General features: G+C 50.7%; 1 protein-coding gene across 3 annotated transcripts; it reads right to left on the reverse strand.

The window, feature by feature from the left end:
- Nucleotides 1-157: 157 nt before the first annotated feature.
- C5H21orf58 (chromosome 5 C21orf58 homolog) lies at nt 158-15,804 on the reverse strand. Of its 3 annotated transcripts, XM_058732314.1 has the most exons (8): nt 15,562-15,804; nt 14,421-14,481; nt 13,181-13,254; nt 12,206-12,373; nt 8,292-8,403; nt 1,919-2,040; nt 1,212-1,384; nt 158-812 (listed from the first exon to the last, which is right to left on the reverse strand). In XM_058732314.1, exons 1-8 carry the CDS (start codon nt 15,619-15,621, stop codon nt 767-769), a joined length of 816 nt encoding a protein of 271 aa, XP_058588297.1. In that variant the 5' UTR covers nt 15,622-15,804; the 3' UTR covers nt 158-766. The 3 variants fall into 3 exon arrangements, with proteins under 3 accessions (XP_058588297.1, XP_058588296.1, XP_058588298.1); XM_058732313.1 differs by lacking the exon at nt 15,562-15,804 and having other exon boundaries at nt 14,421-14,684; XM_058732315.1 differs by lacking the exons at nt 1,212-1,384; nt 15,562-15,804 and having other exon boundaries at nt 14,421-14,684.
- Between the last annotated feature and the right edge of the window lie 2,038 nt (nt 15,805-17,842).

Raw genomic sequence — 17,842 nt, forward strand, 5'->3', positions numbered from 1 at the left:
GCCTTTCACAAGAGATGCGTGTGCCAGGCACGTGGTGGGGGCCCCTGCCGCCCTCCTGCCCTGGAGGCATCCTGACCGCCACATGGTCATCCCCTTCCCCGGGCCAAAATCCCACGAGCCTGCAGGGTCCAAGGAGGCAGGGCTCTCGCTGGTACAGAAGTTGGGGAAAATAGGTTTTCCCAAAAGGGGTAGATGAAAACAGCTGTAACATTTAAATGTGACATTCATGTGAAAATTATACTAACATGTCAAGGGAACATCATTCCACCAAGAAAAAAAAAGTCACAGAAAATGAAGAAAAACTAAAGGTGACGTTCACACCGGAAGCCCTGACAGAACCAAAAGGAACAAATGCAGAGAAAGCTCCCTTTCCTCAGCCATCTTCGAAAGGAACCACATTCAACATGGTGTTTGACTTGTAGAAGGAGCCACGCAGACCCGCATGGAAAGATACTCTCCCACGAGAGATCCCCGCCTGCTGTCTGCTTCACTTCTTGAGACTGGCAGGAGCCCTCACCTTGGCCGCTCGTGGCAGGCAGACCTCCCAGTCGTCATCATATTTGACTTGTTTCTGGTATTTCTTCCACAGGAAGGTTTAACAGTTTATGTGGCTAACTGGGCCATCCCTCCTGGTGAAATCCCTGTATTTCCTCATGCCTGGCAGTCCAGCATTCAGGGCCGAGGCTTCAGGCCTCTGCCGGGCCTCCCCGACCACACCTGCTGGGGAACTGGGACCCTGCTGCTTACCGAGCCCACACGTGGAGTTTCACAGGCCCGGAGCCTGTGTGGGCAGGATGCCATCAGATGCCACCCTAGGAAAGCCAAGATATCGGGGTGCAGTTACTGCCCTGGCTTACAGACACCATGCTACAGGTGAGTCGTGCTGCCAGAGCTCAGGTGGGGGTCCCCACAGCCCTGCTCATACTCCCAGCACCACTCCTGCTGGGTTGGACAAATGACCCAGGCCACAAGCAGCTTCCCTGGAGGTGGGCATGGGGTCCATTTTCAACCCTCGACCACCACAGGCTGATCCTGCCAAAGACCCACCTGCCTCCCTCTGGAAGACAGCAGGGCCTTTCCAAATTCCCTGCTACAGCCTACGGACCTGACAAAGACGGGGGTCCCCTGGCTTGTCAGCAGGGGTGGGGAGGTACCACCCAGGCCCTAGGGTACTCCCGCTCCACAGACCCAAGAAGCTGCCCTTGACTTACCCACTAAGGGCTGCCAAGGAGGGGCCAGCCATGTGGTGCAGGAAGCCGGAGGCAGGTGGGGGGATGGTGGCTGGGACCACTGGGGGCCACATGGAGTAACCCGCCGGGGAGGCCTGCAGCCGGGCTGGGGGTGCATAGTGGTGGTGGTGATGCACGGAGGGCGGCTTCTGCCTCTGGGCTCACAGGAGGACAGGGGTAACCTGCTGTGGGTACTCAGCACAGTACACACACTGGCCCGTTTCTACAGGGACAAAGGCTGCTCCCTGGGTCCACCTTTTTCCCTTTGCCTGCTTTCTAACTAAGGGGAGGGGGGGCGGTCAGAGCCCAGGATTGGCATCAAAGAGAAGAAGGGTAGAGGGAGTTGGTGTGGAGGGGTAGAGGAGGGGGATGGAGGAAGAGAAGGAGGGGGGGGGGCAAGGGAAAGATAGGAAGAAAGAAGGGAAGGGAGGGGAGAAGCCCAGGCTCCAGCAGAGCTCACCCGGCTCTACGAGACAGCTTTCTGGGCCCCAAAATGCAGAACTCATCCCGCATCTGGGTGGGACTGGGAGCAGGGGGTATTCACAAGCGGGTCATGGACCCAGGAGTCAGAAATGTGCTGCTCAGAGTTGCACAGATACACAGACTTCCAGAAGAAAAGCCACCCAGGTCCTCTGGCTTTGATTTGGCCTGTCTCCTTTGCCCTGGTGCCCGTCCCCAGCCGAGCCTACCTGTGGGGTGGAATGCAGAAGGGCGGCCTGTGATCCCCCAGAGGGCAGGGCTTTGAGCATCAGGTTTTGCATAATGATCTGGTGCATCTGTGCATTCTGCATCAGCATCATCTCCACCATGTCTGAAGGAGAGGCGGGAGAGGCTCTGTCATTCACATACTGCATGCAGATTCTCAGGCCACTCCTGAGAACAAAACCTTAGAGCATCCCGTTTGTTGAGACAGATGCAGCTCTCTATCAGCAAGAAGCCCTTTCAGCACAGGTGTCTTTGTGCAGAGCTCGGGGGTGGGGGTGGGGGGCGTGTTCTGAGGTGTGAAGCTTCTAGGTTGGAGGATGTATGTGCTTTAACATGTACGGGGCGCCTAGATGGCTCAGTCCGTTAAGCGTCCGACTTCAGCTCAGGTCATGATCTCACAGTCCATGAGTTCAAGCCCCACGTCAGGCTCTGTGCTGACGGCTCGGAGCCTGGAGCCTGCTTCGGATCCTGTGTCTCCCCCTCTCTCTGCCCTTCCCCCACTCATGCTGTGTGTGTGTGTGTGTGTGTGTGTGTGTGTGTGTATGTGTGTGTGTCTCAAAAATAAACAAACAGGGGCGCCTGGGTGGCGCAGTCAGTTAAGCATCCGACTTCAGCCAGGTCACGATCTCGCGGTCCGTGAGTTCAAGCCCTGCGTCAGGCTCTGGGCTGATGGCTCGGAGCCTGGAGCCTGTTTCTGATTCTGTGTCTCCCTCTCTCTCTGCCCCTCCCCCGTTCATGCTCTGTCTCTCTCTGTCCCAAAAATAAATTAAAAATGTTGAAAAAAAAATTTTAAAAAATAAATAAATAAACATTAGAAAAATTAAAAATAAGATAAAATGTTGTCACACGTGTCCAGTTGGGCTCCCGAGAGGCTGCTCCACTTTGCACCCCTCCTACCGGCTTCTTCACGTCCACCTGTGCTGCATGGTGGCCTCCAAAAGGTGTGTCCATGTTCTAATCCCCAAGACCTCTGAATGTGACCTTATTTAGAAAAGGGTCTTAAAAAAAAAAAAAAAAGGATCTTTGCAGGTGTAATAAGAATCTTGAGATCATCCTGAATTATCCAGGTAGGCACTAAATTCAAGGACAAGTGTTTTCACAAAGAGAGGCAGAGGAGGTTTGAGACAGCAGAGGAGAGGCCACGTGGAGATGAGGCAGAGAAGGGAGCCATGCGGCCAGGCCAGGACTGCCTAGCGCCACTGCTGGATGGACCCTCCCCTGGAATCTCTGGAGGGAGCCTGGCCGCGTGGCCACCTGGATTTCAGAATTCTGGTCTCCAGAGTGAGAGAAAGTACATTTCTATTGTTTTAAGCCCCCAGGCCTGTGGTTCTTCTTACAGCCACCCCAAGAAACGAACACATTCACCATTTCTGGATACTATGAAACAGGTGTGTTTTTGTCAATGTGAGAGGTAAACATGAGTTCTTTCACAGCAGCCAGGCCCTAGAAATGAGGCAGCCCCAGGCTCTGTCGGCCTCCCTACAGACAGTCCCAGAAACCACTCACATTCCCAGTCAAAGCAGAGGGGCCTGGCGGCCTGGGGCGGGGGCTCCTGCAGGCGTGGCAGGACTGGGGTGGGCAGCAGGCAGCAGTCCTTTTGGGCTAGCCAGGCCTCAGTAATCACATGAGCCAATTCCTCAAAATACATCTTTCTCTCTCTCTAGACACATCCTGTTGGTTCTGCTTCTCTGGAGACCCTTGACTGACAGATCTTGCCCCAGGCCTGGGAGCAATGGGGGTAGGGCAGAGACCCAGATTCCCATGGCAACAAAGCCGTGGGAACTCTTATGCCTGCAAGATAAGAAAGTGGAGAGGCTGAGTCTGGCAGCTCCATTCTGGGCAAAGACCCTTGAGGGGACCCATGTGAGTTTGGGCCTGGGCAGCCCCATTCTGAGGCAACAAGCTTCCCACCACCTTCAGGGAAGCTTCCCCAACCAGCCCTGAGATTCCCTCCCACTGAGGAAAGACTGGAGGAGAAGAGTCCAGAAAGGGCCTCACGCCACGTTATTGCCTGAGGATAAGGGACACACATCAGTGTTGCAGGGAGCTAGGGTCTTCACCAATGGCACAGGGCCAAATTGATACCCATGACAAGAGATAACACCAATCCCTAACTCATAGTACACAAAATCTATTCCAGGGGGGTCATAAATCTAAATGAGAAAAGGAAACAAAACTGTAGAAGAACATCTCCATGACCTTTAGTGGGTAAAGATTTCTTAAACAGGACAGAAAAGGCACTAATTCATAAAGGAAAAAGCCTTAAAAACATGTTCATCCAAAGACACGACGAAGAAAGGGAAAGGCAGGCCACAAAAAGACTTAACGTCTGCTTTACATGTATCAAAAAGGATCCATGTTAGAATACATGAACCAATGAGAGAGGCAGATGACCTGAAAGAAAAATGGGCAAAATACTTGAATGGGCACTTCATAAAAAGGATGTTTACAGCCAATAAATATATGACAAGATAACGTGCAAATTAAAATCAAAATGAGCTACCATGACCTGCCCACCATGACATTCCCTCCTATGAAGTGTAAACAGATACTACCACTTTGGAAAATTGTCTGGCAGTATTTCCTAACCCAAACATCTCATCCCTAGCATGTGCCCCCAGAAATGTACATGCCCATTCACCACAAGATAAGACCGTGTGGTGGCACCAGCCAGAAAACACTGGAACACCCAACCCCAAAAGAATGGGCCCATAATTTGTGGGATAATAACATGATTGGATAGTGTGGTCAGCTGAATGATAGACCCCCAACAGGTACATATCCTAATGCCTGGATCCTGTGATTTGTGTTTCATTACATGGTAAAAGGGATGTTTTTAAGAGTCTCAGGATGGAAGCAATCCAAGCATCCATTGGCAGGCGAAGGCGGTCCATCCATATGATGGAGTATTATTCAGCCTTAAAAAGGAAGGAAATTCTGACATCTGCCACAACATGATAAACCTCAGACATGTTATTCCAGGTGAAATAAGCCAGTCACAGAAGGACAAACGCTCTATGATTCCTCTCATATGAGTAATCCAATTCAAAGAGAGTAGGATGGTGGGGGCTAGGGGCTGGTAGGAAGGGGAAGTGGGGAGTTGTTCAATGGATACAGTTTCAGTTTTGCAAGGTGGAAAGTCCTACAGATCTGTTGCACAACAATGTGAATCTAGTTAACACTACTTAAACGTGTAAGATGCTAAGTTTTATGGGGTTTTTTTACAATTATTTATTTTTAATTTTTTTAAACGTTTTTTATTTTGAGACAGAGAGAGACAGAACATGAACGGGGGAGGGTCAGAGAGAGAGGGAGACACAGAATCTATTAAGCAGGCTCCAGGCTCTGAGCTGTCAGCACCCGAGGCGGGGCTCGAACTCACGGACTGTGAGATCATGACCTGAGCCGAAGTCGGACACCCAACCGACTGAGCCACCCAGGCACCCCTACAACTTTTTAAATTGATTAATTTTTATGAAAGAATCTTGAGATGAAGAGATTATCCTGTATTATCTGTGTTAGCCCAATGTAATCACAAGGGTCCTCAGAAAGTGTGAGAGAAGATAACAATCTAGATCTGAATATCCAGCTAAACTGGTATTTAAGAACAAGGGGAAATTCGGGCGCCTGGGTGGCTCAGGCAGTTAAGCATCCATCCGACTCTCGATTTTGATTTTGGCTCAGGTTGTGATCTGACAGTCAGTCATGGGATGAGGCCCTGTGACGGGCTCCACACTGAGTGTAGAGCCTGCTTGGGATCTGTCTCTCCCCCTCTGCCCCTCCGGGCTTGTGCTCTTTCTCAAAAATAAATAAATAAATGTTAAAAAAAAAAAAAAGGGGGGTGGGGGGAGGATAAAAACATTTGCCAGAAAGCAAACACAGAGGGAGCTTCCAGAGTCTGTTCTAAATGAACTTGGAAAGGATTTCAGCATGACAGAAGTCAATTCCAGAAGGGCGGTCTGAGATTCAACAAAGGTAAGTGGAAAGACCAGGTAAGTTCAAACAGTATTTCTGTATGAAATCATACTAGGGAGTTTTCCCAGAGGACAAATAGGGAGCAGTAACAGCCGAGCCAGAGGAGGGGAGCGACGCTATTCCGCTATTCCCGGTTCCTGTCGCTGGGGGAGAAGGAGCTCAAGATGCCATTTGCTCAACTTTGTACTAAGGCCCAATAAAGGGAACCAAAAGAAAGGAAAAAAAGCAGAATCAGACCCATAAATGCAGAGAACAGTCTGATGGTTGCTGGAGGGGAGGGGGAGTTGGGGAAAATGGGTGAAGGCAAGAGAGATACAGGCCTCCAGTTATGGGGTGAGTAAGTCATGGGAATAAAAGGCACAGTACAAGGAATACGGTCTATGATATTGCAATTTTTAAAAAGACCACCAGTTCTCCAAAGTGGTTGTTAGAGTACTTTTGAGAGTTCATATTTTTACATTCAAATACTTGATCTGGTTGAAATTTGTTTTGGTATAAGGAGTTGGAGGCCTGACGTTAATTTGTCTAAATAGCTAGGCACGTATCACACATTCCATTTTTTACCACTGAATTTTTTTTTATTTTTTTTAACGTTTATTTATTTTTGAGACAGAGAGAGAGACAGAGCATGAACAGGGGAGGGTCAGAGAGAGGGAGACACAGAATCTGAAACAGGCTCCAGGCTCTGAGCTGTCAGCACAGAGCCCGACATGGGGCTCGAACTCACAGACCACTGAGATCATGACCTGAGCCGAAATCAGCCGCTTAACCGACTGAGCCACCCAGGTGCCCCTACCACTGATTTTTAATGACACCTTTTCTCTCGGAAGGCATACAGGCATTCGCACACACATGGTTTCGCTCGGTTTGCCTTTGGAACCTGACAGACTACCACTAAGGTTCATCTGGAAAAACCAGCAAAGAGGGATGGAGAGCCCTAGCAGGACCGCCTCTGAGCGCACAGGCCGGGCCGTGCTCAGCAGCTCCTGGGCACCTTCTAGGGGCCGCAGCGTGGACAGCACCCCTGGCTGAGTCACGGGGCAGCCTCTGCGCCAGGCCCGGCACACATTACAACCTTGGATGGAGCTACGGTAACGAAACCAGTTCTCTTAGTCACTGGGACAGAATGGAGAACACTGACCAGAGGATTCCACATGCAGGTCTGCTCCTAGACCCTCATACCATTAGTTGTCAGGGAGGAAGCTTCTGGTGGGTAAGCGTGCTCACTGCTCCATTAGTGATGGGTTCATGGAAATACACGTCTGTCCGCACTCATCAGACTGGACACTTTAAATGTGTGCAATTTGTCATCTCGATAAAGTGGTTTTAATCTCAAATATTTAAAACTCATTTAAAAGGAGAAACAATTTAGCCAAGGTGTTCATATAGCTAATAATCAGATGAGCTGGGATTGGAGCCCCTTCCACTCAGTTCCTGGTTCTTGTTTTCTTCCATTGGCAATATCCATCATACGAGATAACTTTTCTTAAACTTAAAATTATTTTCATGTTGCTAATATATAGCTTCAGTTGAATAGCCAAAAGCTGACCCTAAATGACTATCCTGTTTACAAAAATATTTTTTGTTTCGATAGAGAATTTTGTAAACCCATAACAGTATTAACAGGGGACACTTACCTTCCTTTGTCAAAAAGTTTTTAATTTTGTTCACATTCAAGTTAGTCAGCATACAGTGTAGTAACGATTTCAGGAATAGAATCCAGTGATTCATCCCCTACATATAACACCAGTGCTCATTCCAACAAGTGCCCTCCTTAATGCCCTTTACCTATTTAGCCCATCCCCCCCGACTTCCCCTCCAGCAACCCTCAGTTTGTTCTCTGTATTGAAGAGTCTCTTATGGTTTGCCTCCCTTCTCTTTTTATCTTGTTTTTCCTTCCCTTCCCATACGTTCATCTGTTTTGTTTCTTAAATTCCATATGAGTGAAATCATATGATATTTGTTTCTCTCTGACTGACTTACTTCACTTAGCATAATACCCTCTAGTTCCATGCACGTTATTGCAGGTGGCATGATTTCATTCTTGTTGATAACCGAGTAATACTCCATCGTGTGTGTGTGTGTGTGTGTGTGTGTGTGTGTGTGTGTGTGTACCACATCTTCTTTATCCACCACATCTTCTTTATCCATTCATCCATCAATGGACATTTGGGCTCTTTCCATAATTTGGCTATTGTCAATAATGCTGCTAAAAACATTGGGGTGAATGTGCCCCTTTGAGTCAGCATTTTTGAATCCTTTGGATAAATACCTGACAGTGAAATTGCTGGGTCATAAGGTTGTTTTATTTTTAATTTTTTGAGAAACCTCCATACTGTTTTCCAGAGAAGCTGTACCAGTTTGCATTCCTGGAACACTTACCTTCCTTAATACTGCCTGACCTTTGAGTGGGGAAGGCCTGGAGAGGGGGAATCTGTGCGATGAGTGGCTGCTGAGGTAGTTGTTGAATAATGGTGGCAGGAGGCTGGGGGACCTAAAAAGAGCCAGATGATTAGTTTCTTAAACGTGCCCTAGGAGAGAGTTCTACAGCATCCACCCACCCACCTAACCATCCATCTCTACCTATCCATCACCTACCCATCCACCTGCCCACCCATCCATTCACTCACAAGTCCGCCCACCTAGTTACCTACCATCCACCTGCCCACCCACCCATCTCTCTACTCTCCCATCCATCACCCACCCATCTGCCCACCCACCCATCCATTCATTTATCCATCCATCCAAAAGGAACTTTATTATCTTTTTAAGTAGGATTCACACACAGCATGGAGTCCAACATGGCTTGAATTCACAGCCCTGAGATCAAGACCTGAGCTGAGATCAAGAGCTGGATGCTCAACCAACTGAGCCACCCAGGCACCCCCAAGAGGAACTTAACTGGTTAACCCAACACATTGAATAGATTGCTGAATAGATATTGAGTCCAGGTATCACACAGGACATGGCGTGTTATAAATATTTGTATCTAGCCCCAGATTCGTATGTTGAAGTTCTAACTTCCAATGTGACCATATTTGGAGATAGCTCCTGTGAAGAGGTATACAAGGTTAAATGAGGTAATAAATGTGAGATCCTAGTCCAATGGGGCTGGTATCCTCAAAAAAGGAGGAAGGGATGGGGCGCCTGGGTGGCTCAGTCGGTTAAGTGGCCAGCTTTGGCTCAGGTCATGATCTCATGGCTCATGAGTTTGAGCCTCGCATCGGGCTCTCATCTGTCAGCACAGAGCCCGCTGCTTCAGATCCTCTGTCACCCCCTCTCTCTGCCCCTGCCTGGCTTGTGCTCACCCTTTCTCAAAAATAAACATTAAACTTTTTTTTTTTTTTTTAAAGAGGAAGAAATGCTAGGGAACTCTCTGTCTGCCATGTGACAACAGTGAAATGGCAGCTGTCTGCAAGCCGGAAGAGAACTCTCTCCAGGAACCTGATTGGCTGGCACCTTGATCTTGGACATCCAGACTCCAAAACTGTGAGAAAATGAATTTCTGCTGTTTCAGCTGCCTGGTTTGTGGCACTTTGTTATGGCAGCCCTAGCAGACTAAGACATGGTCTCACGAGCCATGAGATCATGACCTGAGCCAAAGCTGGCCACTTAACCGACTGAGCCACCCAGGCGCCCCATCCCTTCCTCCTTTTTTGAGGATACCAGCCCCATTGGACTAGGATCTCACATTTATTACCTCATTTAACCTTGTATACCTCTTCACAGGAGCTATCTCCAAATATGGTCACATTGGAAGTTAGAACTTCAACATACGAATTTGGGGCTAGATACAAATATTTATAACACGCCATGTCCTGTGTGACACCTGGACTCAATATCTATTCAGCAATGACATGATTTTTAATGTTCCCCACATTTCCTGTCTTCAGTAGGCTAAGCTAATGACTGTCTGGTTTCATTAATCCTGCCTCAATAGAGGCAGCCACGGAACAGGTCATAAAAATAAGTCCTGGCTTCTCTCTTGAGTTAAAATAAATGTACAATTTCAAGCACACACTAGGTGTTGATCACGCACCAAAGACTTTTCTATTTTCTATTTTACTCTTTTCCTGCCTGAACAAGGCCCTGACCTTGTCCTTTCTTTCCCAGTTCATAGAAATGATGGCATAGAGCAGGGGCTGACAAACATTTTCTGTGGAGGGCCAGACAATAAATAGTTTTGACTCTATGAGCCATATGGCCTCAGTTGCAAACCACTCAACTCTGCCATTGTATCCTGGAGGCAGCCATAGACAGGCAAGACTGGACCAATGAAACTTCAATATGGGCACTGAGATTTGCATTTCATATCATTTTCATGTGTTACAAACTATTATTCTTCTTTTTTTTTTTTTTTTTTTTTTAATTTTTATTTTTGGGACAGAGAGAGACAGAGCATGAACGGGGGAGGGGCAGAGAGAGAGGGAGACACAGAATCGGAAACAGGCTCCAGGCCCCGAGCCATCAGCCCAGAGCCTGACGCGGGGCTCGAACTCACGGACCGCGAGATCGTGACCTGGCTGAAGTCGGACACTTAACCGACTGCGCCACCCAGGCGCCCCTATTCTTCTTTTGATTTTCCCCCCCAAACATCTAAAAACATAAGACAATTCTTAGCTTACAGGTTGTACAAAAGCAGATGGCAAGCCAACTTTGGCCCATAGCCATGCTTTGCTATCCACCGCACAGTCTGATGGGACTACGCCTTCATGGCTTGGAGGACATCCTACCTCAGAGTCTCTGAATCCAGCCTCAAGGAAATCCATTGTAACAACCAAAGGCCCCTCCCATCATCTGCTTGTCCCTGGGGCTGAGACTGAAACATGCAAGCAGGACCGGGCCCTGGTGAAGGGCAGTAAGTGTAAGTGGGTTTGAGTAGGGGGAGGTTCTTGCCCCTACACCCCCACCACCCCACCACTCCCAAAGGGAGGCTCTAGCTGCTGGGAGACCTGAAGGCGCAAGCTTAGGATATCTGGAACCTGGACACAGACAGCCCAGGGGCGAAGGGGCCTCTAGGGCCTCCATTAGCACAGGTCTCTCCTTGATCTGAATTGCCCCTTCCTGTTCTCTTCCCTCAGCTACGTGCTGCCAGGGTCTTCTTCCAAAGAACAAATGCCCTCCAGGTCATGGACCCAGCCTGCTGGCACCAATAGTCTCCCTGGTCAGCAGGTCCAGAACCTTCTCAACTTGGTCCTGCACACCTCCTCGGCCTTCTCTTCTCCCTGAGGCTTTTACGTGTCACGTCCCAGATTTCTGTCCTTCCCCTGCACTCACCTGCCCTCCAACACATTCCCTTTTGCTGAAGAAAGTCAGTTCCTTTCCTTTGCTTACAACCCAGAGGCCGAATAAAGGTATGAGGTCCTCAAAATTGGACCACTCTTTTACCTTTTTAAATTCTGCCCTTGGAGCGTCTGGGTGGCTCACTGGGTGACTCTTGGTCTCTGCTCAGTTCATGATCTCATGGCTCTTGGGTTCGAGCCCTGCCTAAGGCTCTGCGCTGCACCGACAGCATGGATCCTGCTTGGGATTCTCTCTCTCCCTCGCTGGCTGCCCCTCCCCCGCTTGTGTGTGCACTTTCTCTCAAAGTAAAGAAATAAACTTTAAAATATGTATGTATACATTGGGGTACCTGGGTGGCTCAGTTGGTTGAGTTTCTGACTTGGGCTCAGGTCATGATCTCACGGTGCGTGAGTTTGAGCCCCATGTCGGGTTCTGTGCTGACAGCTCAGAGCCTGGAGCCTGCTTTGGATTCTGTGTCTCCCTCTCTCTCTCTGTCTCCCTCTGTCTCACATTCTGTCTCTCTCTTTCTCAAGAATAAATTTTAAAAAAATTAAATATGTAGGTATAAAAAATAAAATTCTGCCTTTGAAATTAGGGTCTTAGGCTCCCCTGGTCATTATGAAATTTTGAGAAAGCGTGGACACACTTCTTCCCCAAATTCTGGGCCCTCCTGATGCTGAATACTTCTGTTCTTGGTGCACAGGTTAGGACCTGGCAGTCAGGAAGGCTGAATGGAGACCCCAGCCTCTCATCTGTAATGAGGGGGATGAGACCACCCCTTCCCCAAAGCCAGTTGTCAGGGCACCTGTGAGGGTTGCACAGAGGAGCCACGGAGGTCCCTGTACGGTGCCTGGGACATGGGACACGCAGCCACTCTTGGCTCCTAGCTGACCCACCCTCTTCAGAGCCTGTTCATAATGCCGCTGAGGTGGGCCTCGAGGAAGGAACTGGGCTCTGTGGGCCCCGCATCCTCCCCACGTTGGTTCCACCCCCGGTTCATCACGAAGACTTACCGAGTGTTGGATAATGTGTGGTGGCTCCAGGGCTGGCGGGGGTGGGGAGACAGCAGGACGGATGCCCACCGGGGGCACCTCTGGGGGCAGTGCTGATCCCCAGGCTCCTCCTCTGTTCACCTCGCTCGGGGCTCGGGGCTGGGACACCTCCTCCAGGAGGTGCTGTTCCTGCAACACCAACGCAGGGCCCGCTGCACCCAGGGAGGGAGCACCGCAGACACGCAGACACGAAGGGGGGAGACGGGGGAGGGGCGTCCCCACCCCGCCTGGCACAGCAGAGCCCACGCACAGAGGTGTGGTTCTCTGTGCGGGGCGGGCCTCAGGGCTGCCCGGCACTGCTGACCTGCCCCGTGAAGAGCACAGCCTCTCTGGGACGGGAGCCGGGCTCTGCGTGTGGGGGACACATGACGACAAACCTTTTTGCACGGGGTGGGGAGGGGATAATGCTTCTTTCTGGCTCAGCCTGTCCGTCCATGTTTTATGAAAAAAACATGAACTAGTGTCCGGCTGTGCTTTTCTCCCAGTCAACAGAGAATGTTCTCTCTTTCCAGCATCACCACAAAGCAGTATTTCATCATAACCGTCCGTGTGGATGCCATTTGCCACTTCCCACGGTCATTCCCTATTGCTGGTGCATTTAGACTGGAGGAGGCCCTTGGCTGTCTTAAAATCCCACCTCCTGTAGGAACTGGGTCCTTGGCACAGCACTTCCACCGTGGATACGTGCAACCAAAGCAGGGTTTTTCAGCTAACACTCCCGACTAGAGAACACGTGCGTGCATATCTTGCTTTCTCTTCTGTGATTAGGTGCGCAGTCTCCTGGCTGCTCAGGATCCGTCAGTCACCCACCCACAAGTCAACAGACCTCAGGGAACCAGCGTTTCCTCCAGGAAGCCCTCCCTGTGCCTCTGGCCTGGGCCCGGTAGCCCCCAGCTTCAGCCCCAGAGCTCCACGCGGCACAGGACACCGGCCTACCCAGAGTCTCTGCAGAAGGTCTTTCCTCCTCCTCAGAGCACTTAGTACAGCTGCATCCGGCCTGTCCTCATTTCCTGCAGGGAATGATCATCTTATTTCTGGAAATGAGCTGCAAGTCCTCTCGTGCAGGTTTCCACTCGGGGCCCGAGTACTGCATTGCCTCTGTCACAGAGGCTCTGCTGGACACTGGGGAGAGGGAGGAGGCCTCACTGGTCCTGGTAGTGAGCGCAATTGGGCCATGAGCCTGGCCTCCTGCCACCCGGAGCCCCAGGGGGCCCCAAGCAGCCTGGAGGCTGGTGTGGTCCACCAAGCCTCAGTAATGTCATCTGCAGCATCCTGAGGGAGGGGTCCCCCTCAAGAGGGCATTCCGAACGAGGTCTGGTGGATCCCAGGCTGGCTCTGGCCATCCTTCCTCTGGCCCAGCAGACCTATTCTCCACCCCCACCCTAACCCCCAGTGCAGAGGATGCCTATAGCAGTGTGTCCTCTGAGGGATGGGGGTTCCCCGGGAGTCCCCACTGCCCTGGCCCATTCCAGGGTTCGTTGGTCAGTGACCTGGTTTGGAAATTCCTGTCTGGATTTGAGTCCTGGGCTCTGCCTGCTGCCCTTGGAAGTTGCCTAGAGCCCCACCACCAGAGGGACACATCCACATGATGAAGAGTAGACGATGTTTTTGTAGGGACTCCCTAGCACCTCACCCAGATGTTCCTGAACCTGGACACTGGCACCAGGCAGAGTGGTCCCCTCCCCTGGTTCCTGTGGCCTCAATGTCTGACTATAGGCCAGTGTGGCAGATACACAGGGGTGTCTGGTCTGGGCATTTGAAGGTGTGATGACTTGACGGACAGGCTGAGCCCTGCAAACCACCCGGCCTAGAACAAGCTCAGAGCAACATTGGTCTGATCCACATGTGGCCACTTCTGAGCAGGGCAACCTGGGGCAGATTATCAGATCTCTCTGGGCCTCTATTTCCTTATCTGCAAAATGGGAATGATGAATGTATTCCCTCTTGGGGTTTGTGTGAGGGTGTGATAAGCTATGAGGGTGTGCTCAGCAGAGCACCTGGGTGTGTGTGTGTGTGTGTGTGTGTGTGTGTGTGTTAAAGATGAGAATGAAAGCCTTTCAATTCTGAGTATGAGGGAAGAGTGTAAGGACAGTCTTGCTGTTGTCAGGAGGAGGGAAGGACCTGGGGGGAGGTCTCGTGCCTGCCTGTGTGGCTCCAAGCAGCCCAGGGCTCTTACCTGGCACAAAGTGAGGGTCCTCAGAACCCCCTTCCACATTCTCACGCTCTTGCTCCAGTTTCTGTGCCGAAAAGATCAGGACAGAAAGTGTGTGAGTGGACAGGGTCTGCGCTGCATGAGGGGCATCTGCCCCTATGCTCCCGGAATGACCTCCCCCCCGAGGGTCCAAAGGGCCCAGTGTCCCACATGGAGGTGACTGGGGACAAGACATGCTGAGCAACAGAGGTGCAGGGCAGGTGGCAAGGGTCACCTTTACTGTCGCAGGGACTGTGCAGGCTACGCTTTCTGTCCAGCGCACACACGTTCCACCTTGAAATCTAAGGGCAGGTGCTCTGATATATAGGCCCCTTCCTCTTTAAAGTTTGTTTATTTATTTTGAGGGGGGGTGGGTCAGAGAGAAAGTGGACGAGAGAGAATCCCAAACAGGCTTCATGCTGTCAGAGCAGAGCCTGATGCGGGGCTCAATCTCAAACCATGAGATCACGACCTGAGCCAACATCAAGAGTCGGGTGCTTAACCGACTGAGCCGCCCAGTCACCCCTGTATGGTCCCTTTGCAGCAGCTTTCTGAAGAGCTTGACCTAGGCCAGCTCTGTGTCCCTGACCACCTCTGATCACCCGAGCCCTGGGCTGAGCAGCGCAGTCTGGGCCCATGTTGGGGTGACTCCTGCCAGCCCCTCCAAGTTGGCCCATGGGTCCCATGGAAGGAAGGGCACTGAGCTGGGTGCCTGTGAGGGCAGGCTGGCCAGGGACCAACAGAACCTGCAGGGGAGGATAGGGTCTCAGGATGGGTCCCAGGGCCAGCCTATGAGGCTTCGGATCCTGCATCGGTCAGGGCTTGGCTTCTCTCAAACACTAAAGCTGGGAGGCTCTGCAGGGGAGTTCTGTGGGACCCTGGAAATGTTCTGGCCTGGGGGTGCAAACAACCTCCTGGCTGAGAAACTGCCAGAAGAACATAGTTGATTCTGCATAAATGCAGAGAAAAATACCCAAGAAACCATAGTCCTTCATCATGAGGCTGAAAACCATTGCAAAGCATTTTGCTTTGGAAGGAGTATACTCACAGGTGTAACTTACCTTGTGTATCTGTGCTTCTTTAACAAGTTGTTAAAAACACGATTACCCCGCCTCCCCCGTCTCACCTTCTCTAAGAGTTTTAGGGTCAGGCGGGTCATTGCATCTGCTACTGAGGAGTCCAGCATTCTTGGACTGTAAGAGGAGGGACGCCACCAGGCCCAACTCCCTCCCTGGTTTTCAGGGTATCTAGAAGAAAGAACTGCTCAACTGGACAGAAGCAGCCCCAACCCTGGTGTCTTTGAAGGATTCCTGAGCTGGGCTCGGTTTACCTCCTGGAGACTGGCCTCTGCTGGAGCATGTGAGAGGGTGGCCCCATCCCCCTGGACTACAGCGTTGGGAGCCAACACCGGCATTGCCTTGGCAGTTGCTAGGCAGTGTAGACACAGGAAGGCCCCAGGTTGCTGGGTTTCCACTGAGAGTCCTTCCCAAGCCCCACGGAGGCCCCACGCAGCGGTTACCTATAAACACTGCTAATCTCCAGGTGTAGCCAGGTAGGGCTTATTGGGAAGGCAAGGAGCAGTGGCTAAGGCCAGAGGGACAGAGTGAAGTTTTGGGGGGAGGACAGTCCTGATCCACACCCCCCATGCACTGCCCCCACTCCAGAACTGAGCCCAGAAGAGTATAGGGTAGGGGACAGCTGCATCCTTCCCCATGCGCCACGGGGGCCTACCAACCCCTCATCCGTTGCAGCCTCCTGGAGGCTGGCAAGCCCCCAACCCCTTCTAGGGACCCTCAGAGCCAGATGGGAGTAAAGCCTGGACCAGGTAGGGGCACCACCTCCCTGCAGATTTCAGGAAATTCTGAGGGGCAGAAGGGGCACAAGGGAGCTGGCCAATGACATGCCTAGGGGGCTTCCCTGGTGGGGGTTCTCGGTGGGCCCACCCCACAGGCACCTAGCCATCACCTGGGAGGACACAGGGTCATGCGGAGCTACCACTGCTTCAGGCGGGGGTGTGATTCCAGCATTGGGGCTGCTCTGTGGGGACCCCAGCCCAGAGAGGGGTGGGAACACCTAGGGACAAGACCCCTGGTCAGGTCAGGAGTTGGTGGCTGGAGTGCATGTCTGGAGGGCTGAGGGTGGGGCGGGATTGCATCCAATAAGGGAAGCCTTTTATAAATGATCCTTCACACAGAAGGCAGGGCACAAAACTGATACAAGCGGCCCTTCATTTGTATGGGCTTTACATCTCAGAGTTGCAAATTAATCCACCCGGCTCATGAAGTGGACATAACAGATTTGCTATTGGAGCCCGTGACAGCGATCTGGGGCTGGGGTGAGAGTGGAGTATCGGCACACTTACAGCCCCCCTCCTCAATGCAGCTTGTATCAGATGGCAAAAATCTGGCTGAAAGTCCCTTAAATTGTTTTTAAAAAACTAAAGTTACTTATTTAAAGTCATTTAAAACTTAGATTTACAGAAAAATCAAGAAGATGGTAAATAGCATTCTCACATATGGCTTCCCCTATTATTAACATCTTATATTGGTTTGTTACCCTTTACTACAATCAATGAATCTAGACCGATACATTAACTATGGTCCATACTTCCTTTGATTTCCGTTTTTTTTTTTTTTTTTTTTTTTTGCCTGACATCCCTTCTCTATTTCAAGACATCATATGACATTTGTCAGCATGTCCCCTTAGACTCCTCTTGCTTTTGGGGCGCCTGGGTGGCCCAGTCGGTTAAGCATCCGACTTCAGCTCAGGTCACGATCTCGCGGTCCGTGAGTTCGAGCCCCGCGTCGGGCTCTGGGCTGATGGCTCAGAGCCTGGAGCCTGCTTCTGATTCTGTGTCTCCCTCTCTCTCTGCCCCTCCCCTGTTCATGCTCTTTCTCTGTCCCAAAAATAAATAAACGTTAAAAAAAAAATTAAAAAAAAAAAAGACTCCTCTTGCTTTTGATGACCTTGACAGTTTTGAGGAGCACCTGTCAGGCATTTTGTGGGGTGTCCTCTACTCGTGGGGTTTGTATGTTTTCTCATAATTGGACCGGGGTTTGGGTTGATGGGAGGAAGACCACAGAGATAAAGTGCCATCATCATCACGTCACATCCAGGGTGCCTGTGGTCACCTTGACTTATCACTGTTGATTTTGACCTTGATCACCTGGCAGAGGTATGTTTGTTAGGTTTCTCCACTCCCCAGTTACTATTTTTCTCTCCCTTCCCACACTGTCCTCAGTGGGAGGAAGTCACATGCACAGTTCACACTTAAGGAGTGAGGGTTGTTTCCCTCCTTAACAAGGGGGGTGAGTATCTACATAATTTATATGCACAGCTTTTTAATTGTTAAAAATAAATTGAGACTCAGGTCCAGCATTAACATAGTCTAGAATGACCATGGAAAT

Source organism: Neofelis nebulosa, chromosome 5 (assembly GCF_028018385.1).
Source record: "Neofelis nebulosa isolate mNeoNeb1 chromosome 5, mNeoNeb1.pri, whole genome shotgun sequence".
NCBI classification, from domain to species: domain Eukaryota; kingdom Metazoa; phylum Chordata; class Mammalia; order Carnivora; family Felidae; genus Neofelis; species Neofelis nebulosa.

Coding starts and splice junctions, on each gene's coding strand:
- C5H21orf58 (XM_058732313.1), bottom strand. CDS start 14,631: ATGTCTTGTCCCCAGTCACCTCCATGTGGGACACTGGGCCCTTTGGAC. Junction 2,041..8,291: donor GTCAGGCAGTATTAAGGAAG/GTAAGTGTTCCA, acceptor CCTCTCCTTCAG/ACATGGTGGAGATGATGCTG. Junction 1,385..1,918: donor TTCTGCATTCCACCCCACAG/GTAGGCTCGGCT, acceptor CTGTGAGCCCAG/AGGCAGAAGCCGCCCTCCGT.